The 19326-nt window shown below is 37.9% G+C and overlaps 2 protein-coding genes across 2 annotated transcripts; both read right to left on the bottom strand.

Annotated features, from left to right (window-relative positions):
• Window positions 1-5043: 5043 nt before the first annotated feature.
• LOC125078923 (putative olfactory receptor 8G3) lies at window positions 5044-5979 on the bottom strand. Its single transcript, XM_047692190.1, has one exon. The coding sequence runs from the start codon at window positions 5977-5979 to the stop codon at window positions 5044-5046; it is 936 nt and encodes a 311-aa protein (XP_047548146.1).
• A 7223-nt stretch (window positions 5980-13202) lies between these two features.
• On the bottom strand, window positions 13203-14057 carry LOC125079183 (putative olfactory receptor 8G2). Its single transcript, XM_047692642.1, has one exon. The coding sequence runs from the start codon at window positions 14055-14057 to the stop codon at window positions 13203-13205; it is 855 nt and encodes a 284-aa protein (XP_047548598.1).
• Between the last annotated feature and the right edge of the window lie 5269 nt (window positions 14058-19326).

Raw genomic sequence — 19326 nt, 5'->3', positions numbered from 1 at the left:
TTTAATGTGCTGTCCCTCATGCTCTAAACCCCTTTCTCTTAGCATCTGCATCCATTTAAAATCTACTTATAGGATCGGGAAACACGATTCTTTCTAGAATCCAACCAGTCTCAACTCAGAGAAATTTTTTGTGTGTGTGAAATTTTGGTTTATTCTTTTTTTTTGTTATGTTCAGTTAGCCAACATACAGTACATCATTAGTTTTTGAGGTAATGTTCAATGATTCATTAGTCTCATAGAACACCCAGTGCTCATCAGAGAAATTTTTACATCAAGCCCAATATTTCCGTTTCTCCACATAAACACAATACAGAGCTAGTTCATCATTTCATACAGGTGAGAGGCATAAGCTCTCATTATGTGCTTGTGAGATAGAGGTCTGTGGGTTGTTGCTTTACAGTCAGACATAAAACATAGTCGAGTGTTTATTTATCCAGGATTTCCCCACATGTTTGATCATCAAGTCACCGAGGGAGCTTATGGTATTTATAAAACTTATGACTGTAAAAATCTAAGCATGATTATAATGACAAAGCCATCCTTCCTGAATCATTCTCCCTACATTCAGTCTTCCTCGAGGGACAATTTAATCTCTGTATAGCTCTGATAAACAGATTCTCTTTCATGTCTTCTTCTGAAGGTTACCTCCACAGCTCTAAATAATTCACACATCTTCTATTTCCAGATTATCAATTTTAGGTGTTATCTCCACTATTCTATGACCTCACTTTACTTAAATCATGATCACCGTCTCCCCTCTATCCTCATATATGATGCTTTTTTTTTTTATTCTTTTCTTAGTGGCTCCTAAATCTTTAGAAAGTATTCTTGAACCTTTTTATTCATCAACTGCCCAAAATCTCTCAATTCATCCGGAGAGATTGTTATTAGAGATTTCTTATTCTATGACAGGAATTAGTGAATCATAGTCTTTGAGGTCATAGGTCAGTGCCTCCGACTGTAGGTCTTCAGTTTGCATTTCTCTGGCTTCAGGGTAGCAAACTCCTCTTCCCCCACAGGCCCCTGAGTGGTTCTCATCACTGAGCTCTGAAGGTTGCTCCTGGTTTCAGGCATGCCAGGCACCAAACAACATGGGGACAAATACTCTTGAGGATTTCCATGTCTCAGGGTACAAGCTTTTGAGAAAAGAAGTACTTATCTTTAGCATTCCGTTTGTTCTAGGGATTCTTCATCAATTCTGATTTTATCAATTAATGATAAAGATCTTTCATAGGATCACCTGAGGATTTTTATTTTTTTTAAGAGTTTATTTATTTATTTGACAGAGATCACAAGCAGGCAGAGAGGCAGGCAGAGAGAGAGGAAGGGAAGCAGGCTCCCTGCTGAGCAGAGAGCCTGATGCGGGGCTCCATCCCAGGACCCTGGGATCATGAGTTGAGCAGGAGGCAGAGGCTTTAACCCACTGAGCCACCTAGGCACCCCAGGATTTTTTTTTTTTTAATGTAGGTTCATGTCCAGCAGGTCTGAGTGGGGTTTGAGATTCTGCATTTCTTACAAGCTCCTAGTCAGTGCAGTTGGTTCACAGCCCACACTGTGAATAGCCCATTTTAGAGGATCAAGGCAAACCCTGACAGAGTATCTTTCTGTTAATTGGGCCAGAATTTTAAAGTAATGAATTGAACCATTTTTCCTACATAAGAAAATCTTATTTTATGCATAACTAGGTAATATACTTACTTGATTCAAAAGTCAGACCTATATAAAACTGGATATTAAAGGTGTAGGATAAGAATTCAGAATTTTGATGTATTATTTGCTTTTGTGAGGTCCTCACTAAAAATAATCCCACTGCTAAATGGTGTATTTAAAGAAAATATTTTATTACAGGCACCAGTGTTTCATACTAATTAATTCTCCTTTCTTACATATTTTTAATTTTTTCCCCAAAGCTGGAATAATTGAAAGCAGATTTATTACAGTATGAGTTAAGGTAAATGGGACACTCACATCAGGGGAGCTCTTATAATATATCATTACATATATTAAGTTCAATTCTTTTTAAAGAAGTTTACTTTTACGTTAGTGTCGGGTTACATTAGTGTGTCTCACTTATAACAGCACATTTAAAATAATCAAGGGAGTTTTTTAAAATCTCTATATCCATCTGGAACCCCATATCAATTAAACCACAGTTTTGGGGACTGAGTTCTGATAATATGTTTTCTAAAACCTGTCAAACTTTTTCCAAAAAAGATTTATTTATTTATTTTTGGGAGGGGGAGAGCGTGGGCACACATGCACGCACAAGGCAGGGAAGGAGCAGAGGGAGAGAATCTTCAAGCAGATTCCCCACTGAGCACAGAGTCTGACATGGGACTTGATCTCACAACCCTGAGATCATGACCTGAGCTGAAATCTGGAGTTGGATACCCAGCCAACTGAGCCACCCAGGTACCCCCAAACTTGTCAAACTTCAATGTGCACAGGAATAACCTGGGAATCTTGCTCAAAAGCAAGTTCTTGATTTAGGAAAGCCAGTGTATGGTTTGAGATAATGCATTTTAACACACTCTTAGATTTTACCTATCCTGGTGGTCTGTGGACTCCCCTAGAGGAACAATGCATCAAATGATCTCTTGTTCTGAGTCCCTTTCATTATCTATAATTCATGCAGATTCAAGCAAGGTTTTGTATGCTCACACATCACAAAGCTTCTTTCAGCTTTGGAATAACAGTGGTTGCCGGGTTCCAGGACGTTTACGGGAGAAACTACGTGTCCGAAATGCCACTTTGCAAGTGAGCAGACTAGATCTGCCTGTTTTCTCAGTGTGCTGAATAAAATGAGTAGGAGCAGAGTTGGAGGTTAAGACAGAAACGGGAAGGGTATAAAACGACCCTTCCATAAATGATTACACAATAATGAAAATAATTGAGATTCACAGAAACCATAGTTTTCATTTTGTCAGGGTATATGTACTGATTCAGAAAATTAAATACATATGTGTGTGTGTATATGTGTGTGTGTGTGTATATAATATGTGTACATATAACATGTATATGTATACATATTTTATATAGAGAGAGAAACAGAGAGAGTTGAGTTTTACAAGACTTATGTGACCCAATTGCCTTGCTGCCTTGAGCTCCGTCCTGAGAGTTCTGTCATCATGGTCCTTCTACATAATAATTCAGACTCAAAATTTGCATTCATCCTTACACGTTTCTGTACCTCAACTCACCTCCGCTCAACTCTGTCTGAATGATCCATTTTTCAAAAACCTCTTGAGCGTCTCCTTCCTTTCTGGCTCTGCTGTCATTGCATGCAGTGTCTTGCTTAGAACAATCAAATGGCTGCTAACCAGTCTTGATTCAGCCTTAATGTCTTTCCATCCATCTTCCTCACCACCTTAAGAGTGATACTGCTAGCATGCAAAGCTAATTGTTTCACTTGCTTAAAAAACATTAAGCAGCTCCCATCACTAAAATAGTCATGACTTGTAGTGATCCAGATGTGATCCATGAACTGTCCTCTGTCCACTTTTCTCTTTTAGTAGCTTTACATATTACCCAAAATATGACATGATTTTCTGAGTTTGCAGAGACTTTGCCCCCTTTTTCTTGAAGAGACCATTACCTTTCATTTAATCTGTATTTTATATAGGGCCTGAAGCTGCAGTGATTCAAGGGTCTACCCACCAGCACTCTGTCCTGCATGAGTCCATTTGTGTCTACTGGACAGAGCACTGGGCTAGGAATCGTGCTCAAGACAGGAGTCGTAATTGTAGCCATTTTCCCTTCCTTTTCTTGGACTGATGAAAATTAAGTCACATAAAAACTATGGGGACTTTTTGAAAATGAATGTTTGACATGAATAAGAAGATAGTGGGATATAAGAGTAGTGAGATAAATATTCTCGTCCTGTAAACACTGCAACTTTTTGTATCAGGTGAATAACATAAACACAGTAACCTAAGAACACTGTTGTGACAACAATCAGGTGGATGGTTTGAATTGAGAAGAGACAGAAAACAGTTAAATATTTAGAGTATCATACAAATCCACAGTAACAAGATGTTAAAAGCCCAGAAGCAGAAAAGCAAAATATGAAAGGAAAGGCAAGATGTTTAAAAGATGAAATTGGCATGCTATGGCAATTATTTGTAAATTATGGGGAAAAGAGCATGAGCCACATAAAAATGGTACAACTTAGCAGGATTTTTGGCTTTCATAACGGTTACTTCATAAATAGCTACAGCATCACTGGTATAGAGACAAAATAATGTTGGTTGGGCTGCTTTTATATAAATTATTGCTATCAAGAATGATAACTTGAGCTTCTGTAAGGAGAGTCTACCAGATTTGAAAGATTTTGATCCTATCAAATGAAATAAAAGTGAAAATAATATTGAAGGTATCTGTAGGAAAACAGCACTCTTACATAAGGAACTGGAGATGTCATCTGTTTTTGGAAGGAAATTCTTGAGGATGTTCTAGACCTATCCACAGTTACATGAGACCAAAGTATCATTTGAGTAAACTCATGGGTCCTGGAGCCAAACTTTCGAGGATCAATCATTTATGTTTGGGACATAGGGCATTTACTCAAACGAATTAAGGTTCTATTTCATCTTTGAAAGAGAAGTAATACAAGGGCTTTTCCTGAGAGAAAACTATAAACATTTGGTAAGTAAATACTATAAATAAGGTTATTCATTTAAAGTGCTGAGCATAGTGCTTGACATTTAACAAAATCTTAATAATCTACAAACTACTATTATCTTCAAAAATTATCTTCATCATCATCATCATCACCATCATCGTTCTTATTATTTGTGTTATCATTAAAAATAAAACTAAGGCTCCTTTCATACTCAAGAGACTGATTTTATTCTTAGTATTTCTCTACTATAATCACTCCAATAAGCTTCCAAGGAATGGCCTGGAGAAGAATGTAGGAGACATGTTATGTGGGAGAATGTCATTGAATTTCCAAACATTTGAACAATAAACTTAACATGTTATATATATTAACAAATTAAAAAAAAAACTGTTTCTGACATGACATCATGATACTGATTCTATTCATGAAGACTTTCTACTCTCCAGAATTTTCTTCAGGGCAAATTTGACATCCTTATTCCGCAGGCTATAGATGAGGGGGTTCAGCATGGGCACAATGGTGGTATAAAACACGGAGGACACTTTCCCTTGGTCCATGGAGCTCACAGATGATGGCTGCAGGTACATGAAGGCAGCAGATCCATAGAAGACAGCCACAGCTGTGATGTGAGAGCTGCAGGTGCTGAAGGCTTTGGACCTGCCCTCAGTGGAGCGGATGCGGAGGATGCTGGAGAGGATGAAGACATAGGAGGCAAGGATAGTTAAGGCAGGAGTCAGGATGTTAAATGCACTCAAGACTAGGACCAGTAATTCATTGATGTAGATGCTGGAACAGGACAGCTCCAAGAGTGGGAAGAGATCACAGAAATAATGGTTAACCACATTGCTCTTGCAGAAAAAGAGTCTCATCATGAAGCCTGTGTGGATTGTAGATCCAATGATGCCCAAACTATAAACTCCTACTGTGAGCCAGAAGCAGAAGTGAGAAGACATGATGACATTGTAAAGCAGGGGATTACAGATGGCAGCATAGCGGTCATAAGCCATTGCAGCCAACATGTGACACTCTGCAATACCAAAAATGAGGAAGAAATACAGCTGAGTCATGCATTCATAGTAGGGAGTGATGTTCTTTTGTGTCACAAAGTTCACCAGCATTTTGGGAGTGATGACGGTGGAATGGCAGAGATCAATGAAGGACAAATTGCTGAGGAGGTAGTACATGGGGGTGTGCAAGTGAGCACTGAGCCCTTTCAGCGTGATCATGCCCAGGTTCCCCACCACAGTGACCACATAGATTCCTAGAAAGAGGAAGAAAAGGGGCAGCTGGAGTTCTGGTTTCTCTGTTAGCCCAGCAAGGATGAACTCAGTCACTTTAGAGTGATTTCCAGGGTCCATTATCCTCTCAAAGAGTTCTAAGCTTAAAAAACAGAAAATGAGTGTACTTGTGTGGGGTGTGTGAATATGTGTATACATATGTATGTGTGTATGTGTGTGAGGGAGAGAATAATTTTATGGAGATCATTATTTTATCCCGCATCAAAGGTCATTCCTAATGCAGATATCTCTTGAATCTCTTCTATCACTCTGGGACAACCAATGATTCCAGCTGACAGAGGAAAATTCAAGAAACTTCTAACTAAGATATTTCTAATTTTAATAGAAAACTCTAAGTTTACATGCTTTGAGTCAGTTAGTAGGGAAGTTACTACTGTTATTTCTTTTTTTTTTAACTTTTTATTCAAATTCCAGTTAGTTAACATACAGTGTAATATTAGTTTCAGGTTATAGTATGGTGATGCAAGTGCTGTTATTTCTAATGACTCTTCCCTATATGTATATAATCATCCTATATCCCATGGGATATCCTATATGTCTATATTAATGCCATGGCATATTAATCAAATGTCATAATGATTAAATTGTCATTCAGTTGAAAATAAGAAAGAGTAATATGTTTTCTACAAGCAATAAACACAGGATTCATAAGTCTGTGAAAAGTTGTTAATTTGGTCTGAATCATTTTCCTTACTAGAATTTCTGCACAAAATACCTGAAGGACTGGGCGGCTAGCAATATCATTCCACCTAGAATTCTGCTTCTCTGCTTGTCCTAGTTTCCTCCACCCAGACCTACTACCTCACAAGGTAAGAACATAACATACCTATACCTCAACAACTTTCCAAGAGTGAAAACTGTCTTCCTTCCTTTATAATTTAAATAATCCCAGGGGAGTGATCTAATGGCTGAAATTTACATCATTTATTTTACCTCTGTGGCCAGAGAAGCAGAAGACTATGAATGGTTTATGTTAATTGGACATCATGGTTGTGGTGGAGGTCAGAAAACTACCCTTATTCCCAAAATATGAGAAAGGTTTTGGAAGAAAAACATTAGGTGTCTTCTTGTCATGTATTTTGCATGTACTCTCTACAGAATTTTAGGATGATAGAGATATGGATTATTAGAACACATGCAAAATACAATTAGAAATATTAGTTTCAATTCAATACTAGTCAACAATGTGATCTTTTAAAAAAAGACTAATAGTCCATTTACACTACAAAGAAAACTAGATTCTAGAAAATGGAAATTCATTTTCTTAATACTCAAGCCATAGTTGGAATAGTGTTTTCAATTTGAGATAGAATACTATATGTGATTTAGAAAAAACTGGACAATTTCAGAAAAATTATTTAGAAATCTTATCTTTAGATGAATGGCTGAAATAACTGAGGGTATTTAATTACCAAAAAATCCAAAAAATTCATGTGGCACATGACAGTTATTGCCAAATTTTCGATATATTGCTGCATTTAAAAGGTGTTGGACTCATTTTATATTTCTCCAAGAAAATAAGGTAAAATGACCTGCTTGAAACTATAGGGAGTACTATCCAGTTTCACATCAAAGAAGCCTGACAATAATCACATACACCTTGATCTTACAACCAGAACTGTTAGAGCACAGTCTAAAGGGCCATTTAGTGGCTATTGTTTATGGATACAAGCTCTAGATGGGTGGTTGGATTAAGTCCTCCTTAATATCTCTTTCAATTCCAGTATTTCATGATTGTGTATAATTCCAATAGGTCCTGATATTAAGGTAGATAGTCATGGATGCAAATAATTTTGTCTTACACTTCCACTAATCATCTGAAAAATGGAAATGTTAATTTCTTTCTCATGTGAAAATTAAATTAAATGATACCTGCAAAGTGCCTAGCACAGTTCCTGACTCTTGATAAGAACTTAATAAATATCAATGTTGTTTTAATTGTAATTTATTGAGTATCTCTCCATTATATCTTTCATTTGCCCAACAATTATCTCTCCCATAATGAAAACCAGATGTGAAAACCCATAATGAAAATTTCTTTCCTCAACATATCTTCTTCTTGTTTCTGTGAATACACACAATGTGGATCCTGGGTGGCTCAGCCAGTTAAGCATGCGACTCTTGATTTAAGCTCAGATCATGATCTCAGGGTTGTGAGCTCGAGCCCTGTGTGGGGTTCTGCATTCAGCAGAGAGTCTGCTTGAGATTCTCTCCCTCTGCCCCTCCCTCTGCTTGCCCTCACTCTCTATTTCTCTAAAATAAATCAATAAATCTTTAAAATAATAATAAAATTTTAAAAATACATAAAATATACAGAAATTTAGAAACTTTATACTGAATAGCAACCTCTTAAAATTATCAACATTTTCCAAGGTCTCCAAATGAAGTTCAAACCAACTTGTCATTCAAAGATTTATATCATCAGGCAACAACAAAAGAGTATTCTTTTTTTCTGTTCCAACAGTTATGATGTTATTTAGTTATTCCTCAAGGGTATTTAGTAGATTCTTAGTTTTTACTCATCATAGTCCTTTATCTTTTCTCTTCTTCCATTCCCTCTACCTTGTGAAACTTATTTAATAGTTAGGATCATTTAGTTAAGGAGATTAATATGAGAGCCCCAGTCAACATGACCAATTGTTTTGTGCCCATAATACCTTTCCTATGTTTACGTAAGCACTTACTTAACTTTCTATTAATTATTATTAGTTATTTACTGTTTTCCCTTCTCTACTAGACTGTAAATTCAGCACAGTCCCTGGCACAGTGCTTTGTGTCCAGTGATCTTTAATCAATGGGTGTTAAATAAAATTGTGAAGGAAGGTAAGAGATAAGTTAACAGAGACTAAATCAACAAAGACTTCACTGCTTGAGTTGAAATGAATAAACAAAAAAGTATTTGCCATAACTTTATACTAGAGGGAACAGAGAGAAAATAAAGGAACGTGTGCTCATTAGAGTGTGAATAATGGGATAAGGACAGGTGAGGACATATAAATAACTACGTGTGTCTGTATGTGCACTGGAAAGGGAGCTTGAGTGGAAGACTAAGATTTTAAAAGCCAAGGACTGAGATTCAGATCTACCCTTCTTCTTCCCAGAGAGTTCAATGCTGTGTATTTTTCTTCTTCATTGTTCTAGAGGGGAAAATGACATGATGATGCTGGTAGATAGTTCTGAGTACTAACCTTGCAAGACTCCTTGGTGCTGAGAGGGTCATGGTCTAAAAGGGTTTTTTTTTTTTTGGCAATTGTTTTTAGTCACTGATCTTGATTGCTGGTGAAGTTGCTGCCCAAGGCCATCTGTCCCCCTCAAAGGCTGTTTGATAGGATGAGAGGATTTTATACTCTGAGTATAGATAATAAATGTCTGATTAACAAACAATGATAATGGCCTCCCACTAGAATCTTATCCCACAAGGATCCACTCTTGGGAAATGAAACAGAACTTCCCCTTCTCCATTTGTTCTCAAGTGCTTAATAGTGCCACATAGGTGTAATTCATTGTTCTTGTTAGGTTACATACTAGTATTTAGGATGTGAGAGATATTGTAAGGACACCAGTGAATTTCATGCCAAACCATTTTAAAATATAAAATTCCAGGAAATTTTTAAGACATACACTAAAAAAGTTTTCTTAAAGTTCTTTCCCACAAAGGCAAAGTAGAAAACCTGAAAGTATTTATTTTCATTGACCTCTGTTAACTGTACTTAGATTTCATAATGTACTCAGAAAACAGTGACACTTGGAATGTTTTAATTTGTGGCCTAAATGAAAGCATCTGACAAATATTGCATATTCCCCTGAGGAGTTCCTAACAAGAGGAAGGAGAGATGATGACTTTATTTTTTCCAAAAATTAAAAGAGAAATAATGAGAAGCAATAATAACATATGTGCTATAGAGATCATTTTAGTTCTATATAAAGGCTACATCATTTTATTGGAAATAAAAATCATATTTAACATTTTATTAAAACTATTTATTGAATGTTACATACTTTTTGACAATAATCACAATAAATTTTCTTAATCAAATTTACTCTGAAATGCTTTAAATTATTGTTAGAAATGGATGTCAACCTTCTTTGTAAAGGTGTTTTTGCCAATCGCTTTGAAAAGAGCAAAAATTTAGAACAGAATATTCATAAACCCTATGGAAAATGTTACTTATTAATAATCAAACCTTAGAACAAGAAATATGGTTTGTTCTTCAGAATTTGACAATTTTGATAGAGATAATATCCACAAGCACACATTAATAGTAAACAATGGAAAAGGCATTATTAGAGCAGATAAGATGAACCAGAAGTATGTCTGCTGATAACCTGGAGGGGTCAGAAATGCATGGAGAATTAAAACTTCTGTTTGTCGTTGAAAGGTATATAAAATTTGGAAAGGGAAAATGAAGTCAAGAACTCATTTCAGAGGATATTATGCTAATTGAAATAAGTCAGACTGAAAAAGAAAAATACCATGTGATCACTCATTTTTGGAATCTAAAAAACAAAACAGGTGAATAAACAAACAAAAAAAATCAGAATCAGACCTATAAATACAGAGAACAAACTGACGGTTGCCAAAGGGAAGGACGGGGGCAGGGGCAGTGAGCAAAATGGATGAAGAGGAGCAGGAGAGACTGGCTTCCAGTTATGGAATGAATATGGAACGAATAAGTCACAGGAGTAAAAGGCACAGCATAGGGAATATAGTCAATGATATTGTAATAATGTTTTATGGTAATAGATGGTAGCTACATTTGTGGTGAGCCTAACATAATGTATAGAGAGGTTGAGTCACTATGTCATCGACCTGAAACCAATGTAACACTGTGTGTCAGCTATACTCAAATTTTAAAAAAATCAAGCTTTTCACAGTGAAGGAAACCATTAATAAGACAAAAGGCAACCTACTAAATGGGAGAAAATATTTGCAAATGATATATCCAACAAGGGGTTAATATTCAAAATATATGAAGAACATAAAGAATTTATACAACTGAACACTAAAAAATGCAAACAATCTTATTAAAAAATGCACAGAAGAGCTTCTTTTCCAAAGACTATATATGGCTGAAAGAATATATATGGCTGACTTTGGAAAACAGTGTGGAGATTCCTTAAGAAATTAAAAATAGATCTACCCTATGACCCTGAAGTTGAACTACTGGGTATTTACCCCCAAGATAATGATGTAGTGAAAAGAAGGGCCATCTGTACCCCAATGTTCATAGCAGCAATGGCCACAGTTGCCAAACTGTGGAGAGAACCAAGGTGCCCTTCAACAGACGAATGGATAAAGAAGATATGGTCCATATATATAATGGAGTATTATGCCTCCATCAGAAAGGATGAATACCCAACTTCTGTATCAATGTGGACAGGACTGGAGGAGATTATATTGAGTGAAATAAGTCAAGCAGAGAGAGTCAATTATCATATGGCTTCACTATTTGTGGAGCATAAGGAATAACATGGAGGACATGGGGAGATGGAGAGAAGTGAGTTGGGGGAAATTGGAGGGGGAGATGAACCATGAGAGACTGTGGACTCTGAGAAACAAACTGAGGGTTTTGGAGGGGGGTTGAGAGGTTGGGTGAGCCTGGTGGTGGGTACTGTGGAGGGCACATATTGCATGAAGCACTGGGTATGGGACATAAACAATGAATTCTGAAACACTGAAAAGAAATTTTTAAAAAATAATTTTTTTTAAAAAGTATAAAAATTTTTTTCCAAATAAAAAGAATATATATGGCTGGCCATATATTAATCACCAAGGAAATTCAAAGAAAACCACAATGAGATATCACCTTACACCTATCAGAATGACTAAAATCAGAAGGACAAAAAAATAACAAGTATTGGTGAGAATGTGCAGAAAAAGGAATGCTTGTGTACTGTTGGTGGGAATGTAAATTGGTATAGCCACTGTGGAAAACAGTGTAGAGGTTCTTTGAAATACTAAAAATAGAAACATAATATGATCCAATAATTCCACTACTGGATATTTACCCCAAGGAAACAAAAACACTAATTCATAAGGATATATGCACTTTTATGTTTATTGCATCATTATTTACAATAGCTGAAATATGGAAGCAACTTAAGTGTCTATCAATACATGAGTGGATGAGGAAGATGTGACATATCTATACAGTGGAATATTATGCAGCCATAAAAATGATATCTTGCCATGTGCAACAACATAGATGAACTTAAAGGATAGTGTGCTAAGTGAAATAAGTCAGACTGAGAAAGACAAATACCATATGACTTCACTCATATGAGGAATCTAAAAATCAAAACAAATGAATAAACAAATAAAAAGCAGAATCTGATCCATAAACTCTTGGTTCCCAGAAGGGAGAGGATTGGGGGAAATGAGCAAAATGGGTGAAGGGAATTGGGATAAACAGGCCTCCAGCTATGGGATGAGTAAGTCATGTGAATAAAAGGCAAAGTATAGGGAATATAGCCAATGATATTAGAATAGTGTTGTATAGTAACAGATGGTAGCTACATTTGTGGAGAACGTAGCATAACATATGTTGAATCACTATGTTGTACACCTGAAACTAAAGTAATATTGTATGTCAACTACACTTGAATTAAAAAAGAGGAAGAGAGGGCGAAAAGCATACTGGTAAGACCTTACCATAGAGTTCTGGCAAGTGGTATATGATATCTATTATGATTAGTCACAGTCTTCAAACCAACCATGTAAAATTAAAATAGTTTATGAACGCTATATGACAATCACAGTCATTTATAACATTTCATCCTTTCGAATAACTAGTAGAAGTTAAAAGTCTTGAAAAACATATTAAAAGATAATTAAAGAATTATCAGAAGAATTGTACTTGACTTATTTCACCTATTTATGTTAAAATACCCGTTTTGTGCATTCTATTCCTAGAGGATACTCTAATTCTGCAAATTTTATTTGTCTGCACTGTGCTTTCTAACCCCAGTATACTTGGTGCTCTCTGATGTCCATGTGGTGTCCAATTCTATGTCCAAAACATGCCATTGTATGGTCCTGCTTTCCATATGACTGGCACTATGAATCCAGTCTCATCCTACACAGTTTTTCCAAATTATCAGATAGTCACAACAATCTCATTATTTGTTGACATACATTGCTGTCTTTGGAATGTTTCCTTATCAAACCTCATTGGGGAATTATAAATTTTTGCTCAGGCAAAATACCCCTTTTCTTCTTTTTTCAAGGATCTTATTTAGGGCAACCTTGACATCCTTATCCCACAGGCTATAGATCAGGGGGTTCAGCATGGCACAATGATGGTATAAAACACAGAGGACACTTTCCTTTTGTCTATGGAGCTCACAGATGATGGCTGCAGGTACATGAAGGCAGCACATCCATAGAAGACAGCCACAGCTGTGATGTGGGAGCTGCAGGTGCTGAAGGCTTTGGACCTGCCTTCAGTGGAGCGGATGCGGAGGATGCTGGACAGGATGAAGGTGTAGGAGCTAAGGATCATCAGGCTGGGGGCAAGGATATTAAATGCACTGAAACACAAAACTACCACCTCATTAATATAAGTGCTGGAGCAGGAGAGCTCCAGGAGTGGGAAGAGATCACAGAAGTAATGGTTGATCCTATCAGCTTTGCAGAAAAGCACTCTTAACATGCAGCCAGTGTGAGCTGTGGCACCAGTCAAGCCCATGATATATACCCCAACTACCATCCCAGAGCAGACCTGATAAGACATGGTGACATTGTAAAGCAATGGGTTACAGATGGCAACATAGCGGTCATATGCCATTGCAGCCAACATGTGACATTCTGATATAACAAATACAAGGAAGAAGTAGAGCTGAGTCATGCATGCTTGGTAGGAGATAAAATTTCTCTCTGTCACAAAGTTCACCAACATTTTGGGGGTAATGACAGTGGAATGGCAGAGATCTATGAAGGACAAGCTACTGAGGAAGTAGTACATGGGGGTGTGCAAGTGAGCTCTGAGCCCTATCAGCATGATCATGCCCAGGTTTCCCACCACCATGACCACATAGATTCCTAGGAAGAGGAAGAAAAGGAGCAGCTGGAGTTCTGGTTTCTTTGTTAGCCCAGCAAGGATGAACTTGGTCACTGTAGAGTGATTTTCTGCTGTCATTTTCCTCTGGGAATTTTATGTAGAAAGAAAAGAAGAAAATTCGTGGTAGATATTTATTTTCCCACCATGTAATGTAGTATGAAACAGAATTTGTCTTTTCAATCAGGTAGCTCCAGTTCTATGTCTGTCCCTGACCCATGTTAGTGCTCAGAGACCCTGAGGTCTCAGTAATATGGGGCATGTAAATAAATATCAGAAAGAACTAGTCTCCTTTTTGTTCTATGCTTAAGAGTGGCTCTTTTGCACTCCTATATTTACTGTAGCATTATTCGTGATAGCCAAATTATGGAAGCAACCCAAGTGTCCATCGATAGACAAATGGATAAAGATGGGAGATACACACACACACACACACGCACATAATGAAATATCATTCCGCCATAAAAAAGAATGAAATCTTGCCATTTGCAACAGCATGGATGAATCTAGAGAGTATAATGCTGAGTGAAATAAGCCCATCAGACAGAGACATATGCCAAATAATTTCACTCATATATGAAATTTAAGAAACAAAACGAATAAACAAAGGGAAAAATAAGAGTCAAATCAAAAACAGAGTCTTAACTATAGGGAATAAACAGATAATAGAGAGGAGGTAGGTGGAGAATGGGTAAAATAGAATGGGATTAAAAGTAAACTTATCTTGGAGGAGTCAAGATGGTGGAGAAGTAGCAGGCTGAGACTACTTCAGGTAGCAGGAGATCAGCTAAATAGCTTATCTAAAGATTGCAAACACCTACAAATCCAACTGGAGATTGAAGAGAAGAAGAACAGCAATTCTAGAAACAGAAAATCAACCACTATCTGAAAGGTAGGACTGGTGGAGAAGTGAATCCAAAGCGACGGGAAGATAGACCGCGGGGGGAGGGGCCGGCTCCCGGTGAGCGGCGGAGCAACGGAGCACAAAATCAGGACTTTTAAAAGTCTGTTCCGCTGGGGCGCCTGGGTGGCTCAGTGGGTTAAGCCGCTGCCTTCGGCTCAGGTCATGATCTCGGAGTCCTGGGATCGAGCCCCGCATCGGGCTCTCTGCTCAGCGGGGAGCCTGCTTCCTCCTCTCTCTCTGCCTGCCTCTCTGCCTGCTTGTGATCTCTCTGTCAAATAAATAAATAAAATCTTTAAAAAAAAAAAAAAAAAAGTCTGTTCCGCTGAGGGACATCGCTCCAGAGGCTTAACTGGAGTGAAGCCCAGGCGGGGTCAGCGCGGCCTCAGGTCCAACAGGGTCAGAGAAGGATCAGGGGTGTCTGAGTGTCACAGAGCTTACCGGTATTAGAACGGGGAAGCCGGCTGCAGAGACAGAGCCGAGGAGTGACTCTCAGCTCGGGGTTACATTGAACCGGTCACAGGCTCGGTCAGCTCGGAGCGCGGCCAGAGGCCAGGGTGGCAGGAGTCATTGGGCGCTGTTCTCTGAGGGCACACTGAGGAGTGGGGCCCCGGGGTCTCGGCTCCTCCGGGCCAGAGACCGGGAGGCCGCCATCTTCATTCCCGCCCTCCGGAACTCTACGGAAAGCGCTCAGGGAACAAAAGCTCCCGAAAGCGAACCCAGCAAACCCGAGCGGATTACTCAGCCCAGCCCCGGGTAAGGGTGGTGCAACTCCACCTGGGCAAAGACGCTTGAGGATCACTACAACAGGCCCCTCCCCCAGAAGATCAACGAGAAACCCAGCCAGGACCAAGTTCACCTGCCAAGGAGTGCAGTTTCAATACCAAGGAGAGCGGCGGATTTCCAGAGGAGAAGAAAGCAAAGCACGGAACTCATGGCTTTCTCCCCATGATTCTTTAGCCTTGCAGTTAATTTAATTTTTTTTTCTTTTTCAATTTTTTTCTCTCTTCTTCTGCTAAATTTTTTAACTTTTACCGTTTTCTTTTTTAACGTTTTTTAAATAGTTTATCTAATATATATATATATATGTATTTTTTTCCTTTTTATATTTTTTCTTTATCGGCTTTCTTATTTTAATAGTTTCTTTCCTTTTTTTTTTTTTTTCTTTCTGAGCCCCTTTTTATCCCCTTTCTCCCCCCTCACGATTTGGGATCTCTTCTGATTTGGCTAAAGCATATTTTCCTGGGGTTGTTGCCACCCTTTTAGTATTTTACTTGTTCCTTCATATACTCTTATCTGGACAAAATGACAAGGTGGAAAAATTCACAACAAAAAAAAAAGAACAAGAAGCAGTACCAAAGGCTAGGGACCTAATCAATACAGACATTGGTAACATGTCTGATATAGAGTTCAGAATGACGATTCTCAAGGTTCTAGCCGGGCTTGAAAAGGCATGGAAGATATTAAAGCAACCCTCTCGGGAGATATAAAAGCCCTTTCTGGAGAAATAAAAGAACTAAAATCTAACCAAGTTGAAATCAAAAAAGCTATTAATGAGGTGCAATCAAAAATGGAGGCTCTCACTGCTAGGATAAATGAGGCAGAAGAAAGAATTAGCGATATAGAAGACCAAATAACAGAGAATAAAGAAGCTGAGCAAAAGAGGGACAAACAGCTACTGGACCACGAGGGGAGAATTCGAGAGATAAGTGACACCATAAGACGAAACAACATTAGAATAATTGAGATTCCAGAAGAAGAGGAAACAGAGAGGGGAGCAGAAGGTATGTTGGAGAGAATTATTGGAGAGAATTTACCCAATATGGCAAAGGGAACAAGCAACAAAATCCAGGAGGTGCAGAGAACCCCCCTCAAAATCAATAAGAATAGGTCCACACCCCGTCACCTAATAGTAAAATTGACAAGTCTTAGTGACAAAGAAAAGATCCTGAAAGCAGCCCGGGAAAAGAAGTCTGTAACGTACAATGGTAAAAATATTGGATTGGCAGCAGACTTATCCACAGAGACCTGGCAGGCCAGAAAGAGCTGGCATGATATATTCAGAGTACTAAATGAGAAAAACATGCAGCCAAGAATACTATATCCAGCTAGGCTATCATTGAAAATAGAAGGAGAGATTAAAAGCTTCCAGGACAAACAAAAACTGAAAGAATTTGCAAATACCAAACCAGCTCTACAGGAAATATTGAAAGGGGTCCTCTAAGCAAAGAGAGACCCTCAAAGTAGTAGATCAGAAAGAAACAGAGACAATATACAATAACAGTCACCTTAGAGGCAATACAATGGCACTAAATTCATATCTCTCAATACTTACCCTGAATGTTAATGGGCTAAATGCCCCAATCAAAAGACACAGGGTATCAGAATGGATAAAAAAAACAAAACCCATCTATATGTTGCCTACAAGAAACTCATCTTAAACCCGAAGACACCTCCAGGTTTAAAGTGAGGGGGTGGAAAAGAATTTACCATGCTAATGGACATCAGAAGAAAGCAGGAGTGGCAATCCTTATATCAGATCAATTAGATTTTAAGCCAAAGACTATAATAAGAGATGAGGAAGGACACTATATCCTACTCAAAGGAACTGTCCAACAAGAAGATCTAACAATTTTAAATATCTATGCCCCTAACGTGGGAGCAGCCAACTATATAAACCAATTAATAACAAAATCAAAGAAACACATCGACAAGAATACAATAATAGTAGGGGATTTTAACACTCCCCTCACTGAAATGGACAGATCATCCAAGCAAAAGATCAACAAGGAAATCAAGGCCTTAAATGACACACTGGACCAGATGGACATCACAGATATATTCAGAACATTTCATCCCAAAGCAACAGAATACACCTTCTTCTCTAGTGCACATGGAACATTCTCCAGAATAGATCACATTCTTGGTCCTAAATCAAGTCTCAACCGGTATCAAAAGATTGGGATCATTCCCTGCATATTTTCAGACCACAATGCTCTAAAGCTAGAACTCAATAACAAGAGGAAATTTGGAAAGAACCCAAATACATGGAGACTAAACAGCATCCTTCTAAAGAATGAATGGGTCAACCAGGAAATTAAAGAAGAATTGAAAAAATTTATGGAAACAAATGATAATGAAAACACAACGGTTCAGAATCTGTGGGACACAACAAAGGCAGTCCTGAGAGGAAAATATATAGCGGTACAAGCCTTTCTCAAGAAACAAGAAAGGTCTCAGGTACACAACCTAACCCTACACCTAAAGGAGCTGGAGAAAGAACAAGAAAGTACCCTAAATCCAGCAGGAGAAGAGAAATCATAAAGATCAGAGCAGAAATCAATGAAATAGAAACCAAAAAAACAATAGAACAAATCAACGAAACTAGGAGCTGGTTCTTTGAAAGAATTAATAAGATTGATAAACCCCTGGCCAGACTTATCAAAAAGAAAAGAGAAAGGACCCAAATAAATAAAATCATGAATGAAAGAGGAGAGATCACAACAAACACCAAAGAAATACAGACAATTATAAGAACATACTATGAGCAACTCTACACCAACAAATTTGACAATCTGGAAGAAATGGATGCATTCCTAGAGACATATAAACTACCACAACTGAACCAGGAAGAAATAGAAAGCCTGAACAGACCCATAACCAGTAAGGAGATTGAAACAGTCATCAAAAATCTCCAAACAAACAAAAGCCCAGGGCCAGACGGCTTCCCGGGGGAATTCTACCAAACATTTAAAGAAGAACTAATTCCTATTCTCCTGAAACTGTTCCAAAAAATAGAAATGGAAGGAAAACTTCCAAACTCATTTTATGAGGCCAGCATCACCTTGATCCCAAAACCAGACAAGGATCCCATCAAAAAAGAGAACTACAGACCAATATCCTTGATGAACACAGATGCAAAAATTCTCACCAAAATACTAGCCAATAGGATTCAACAGTACATTAAAAGGATTATTCACCACGACCAAGTGGGATTTATTCCAGGGCTGCAAGGTTGGTTCAACATCCGCAAATCAATCAATGTGATACAACACATTAATATAAGAAAGACCAAGAACCATATGATACTCTCCATAGATGCTGAAAAAGCATTTGACAAAGTACAGCATCCCTTCCTGATCAAAACTCTTCAAAGTGTAGGGATAGAGGGCACATACCTCAATATTATCAAAGCCATCTATGAAAAACCCACCGCAAATATCATTCTCAATGGAGAAAAACTGAAAGCTTTTCCGCTAAGGTCAGGAACACGGCAGGGATGTCCGTTATCACCACTGCTATTCAACATAGTACTAGAAGTCCTAGCCTCAGCAATCAGACAACAAAAGGAAATTAAAGGCATCCAAATCGGCAAAGAAGAAGTCAAACTATCACTCTTTGCAGATGATATGATACTCTATGTGGAAAACCCAAAAGACTCCACTCCAA

Source organism: Lutra lutra, chromosome 10, assembly GCF_902655055.1.
Source record: "Lutra lutra chromosome 10, mLutLut1.2, whole genome shotgun sequence".
NCBI lineage: Eukaryota > Metazoa > Chordata > Mammalia > Carnivora > Mustelidae > Lutra > Lutra lutra.
The sequence above is the reverse complement of the archived record's forward strand: the minus strand, read 5'-3'. Positions and strand labels throughout refer to the sequence as shown.

What these genes read in the sequence shown, in the direction of transcription:
- LOC125078923 (XM_047692190.1), bottom strand. Translation starts at nt 5,979, where the DNA reads ATGGACCCTGGAAATCACTCTAAAGTGACTGAGTTCATCCTTGCTGGG.
- LOC125079183 (XM_047692642.1), bottom strand. Translation starts at nt 14,057, where the DNA reads ATGACAGCAGAAAATCACTCTACAGTGACCAAGTTCATCCTTGCTGGG.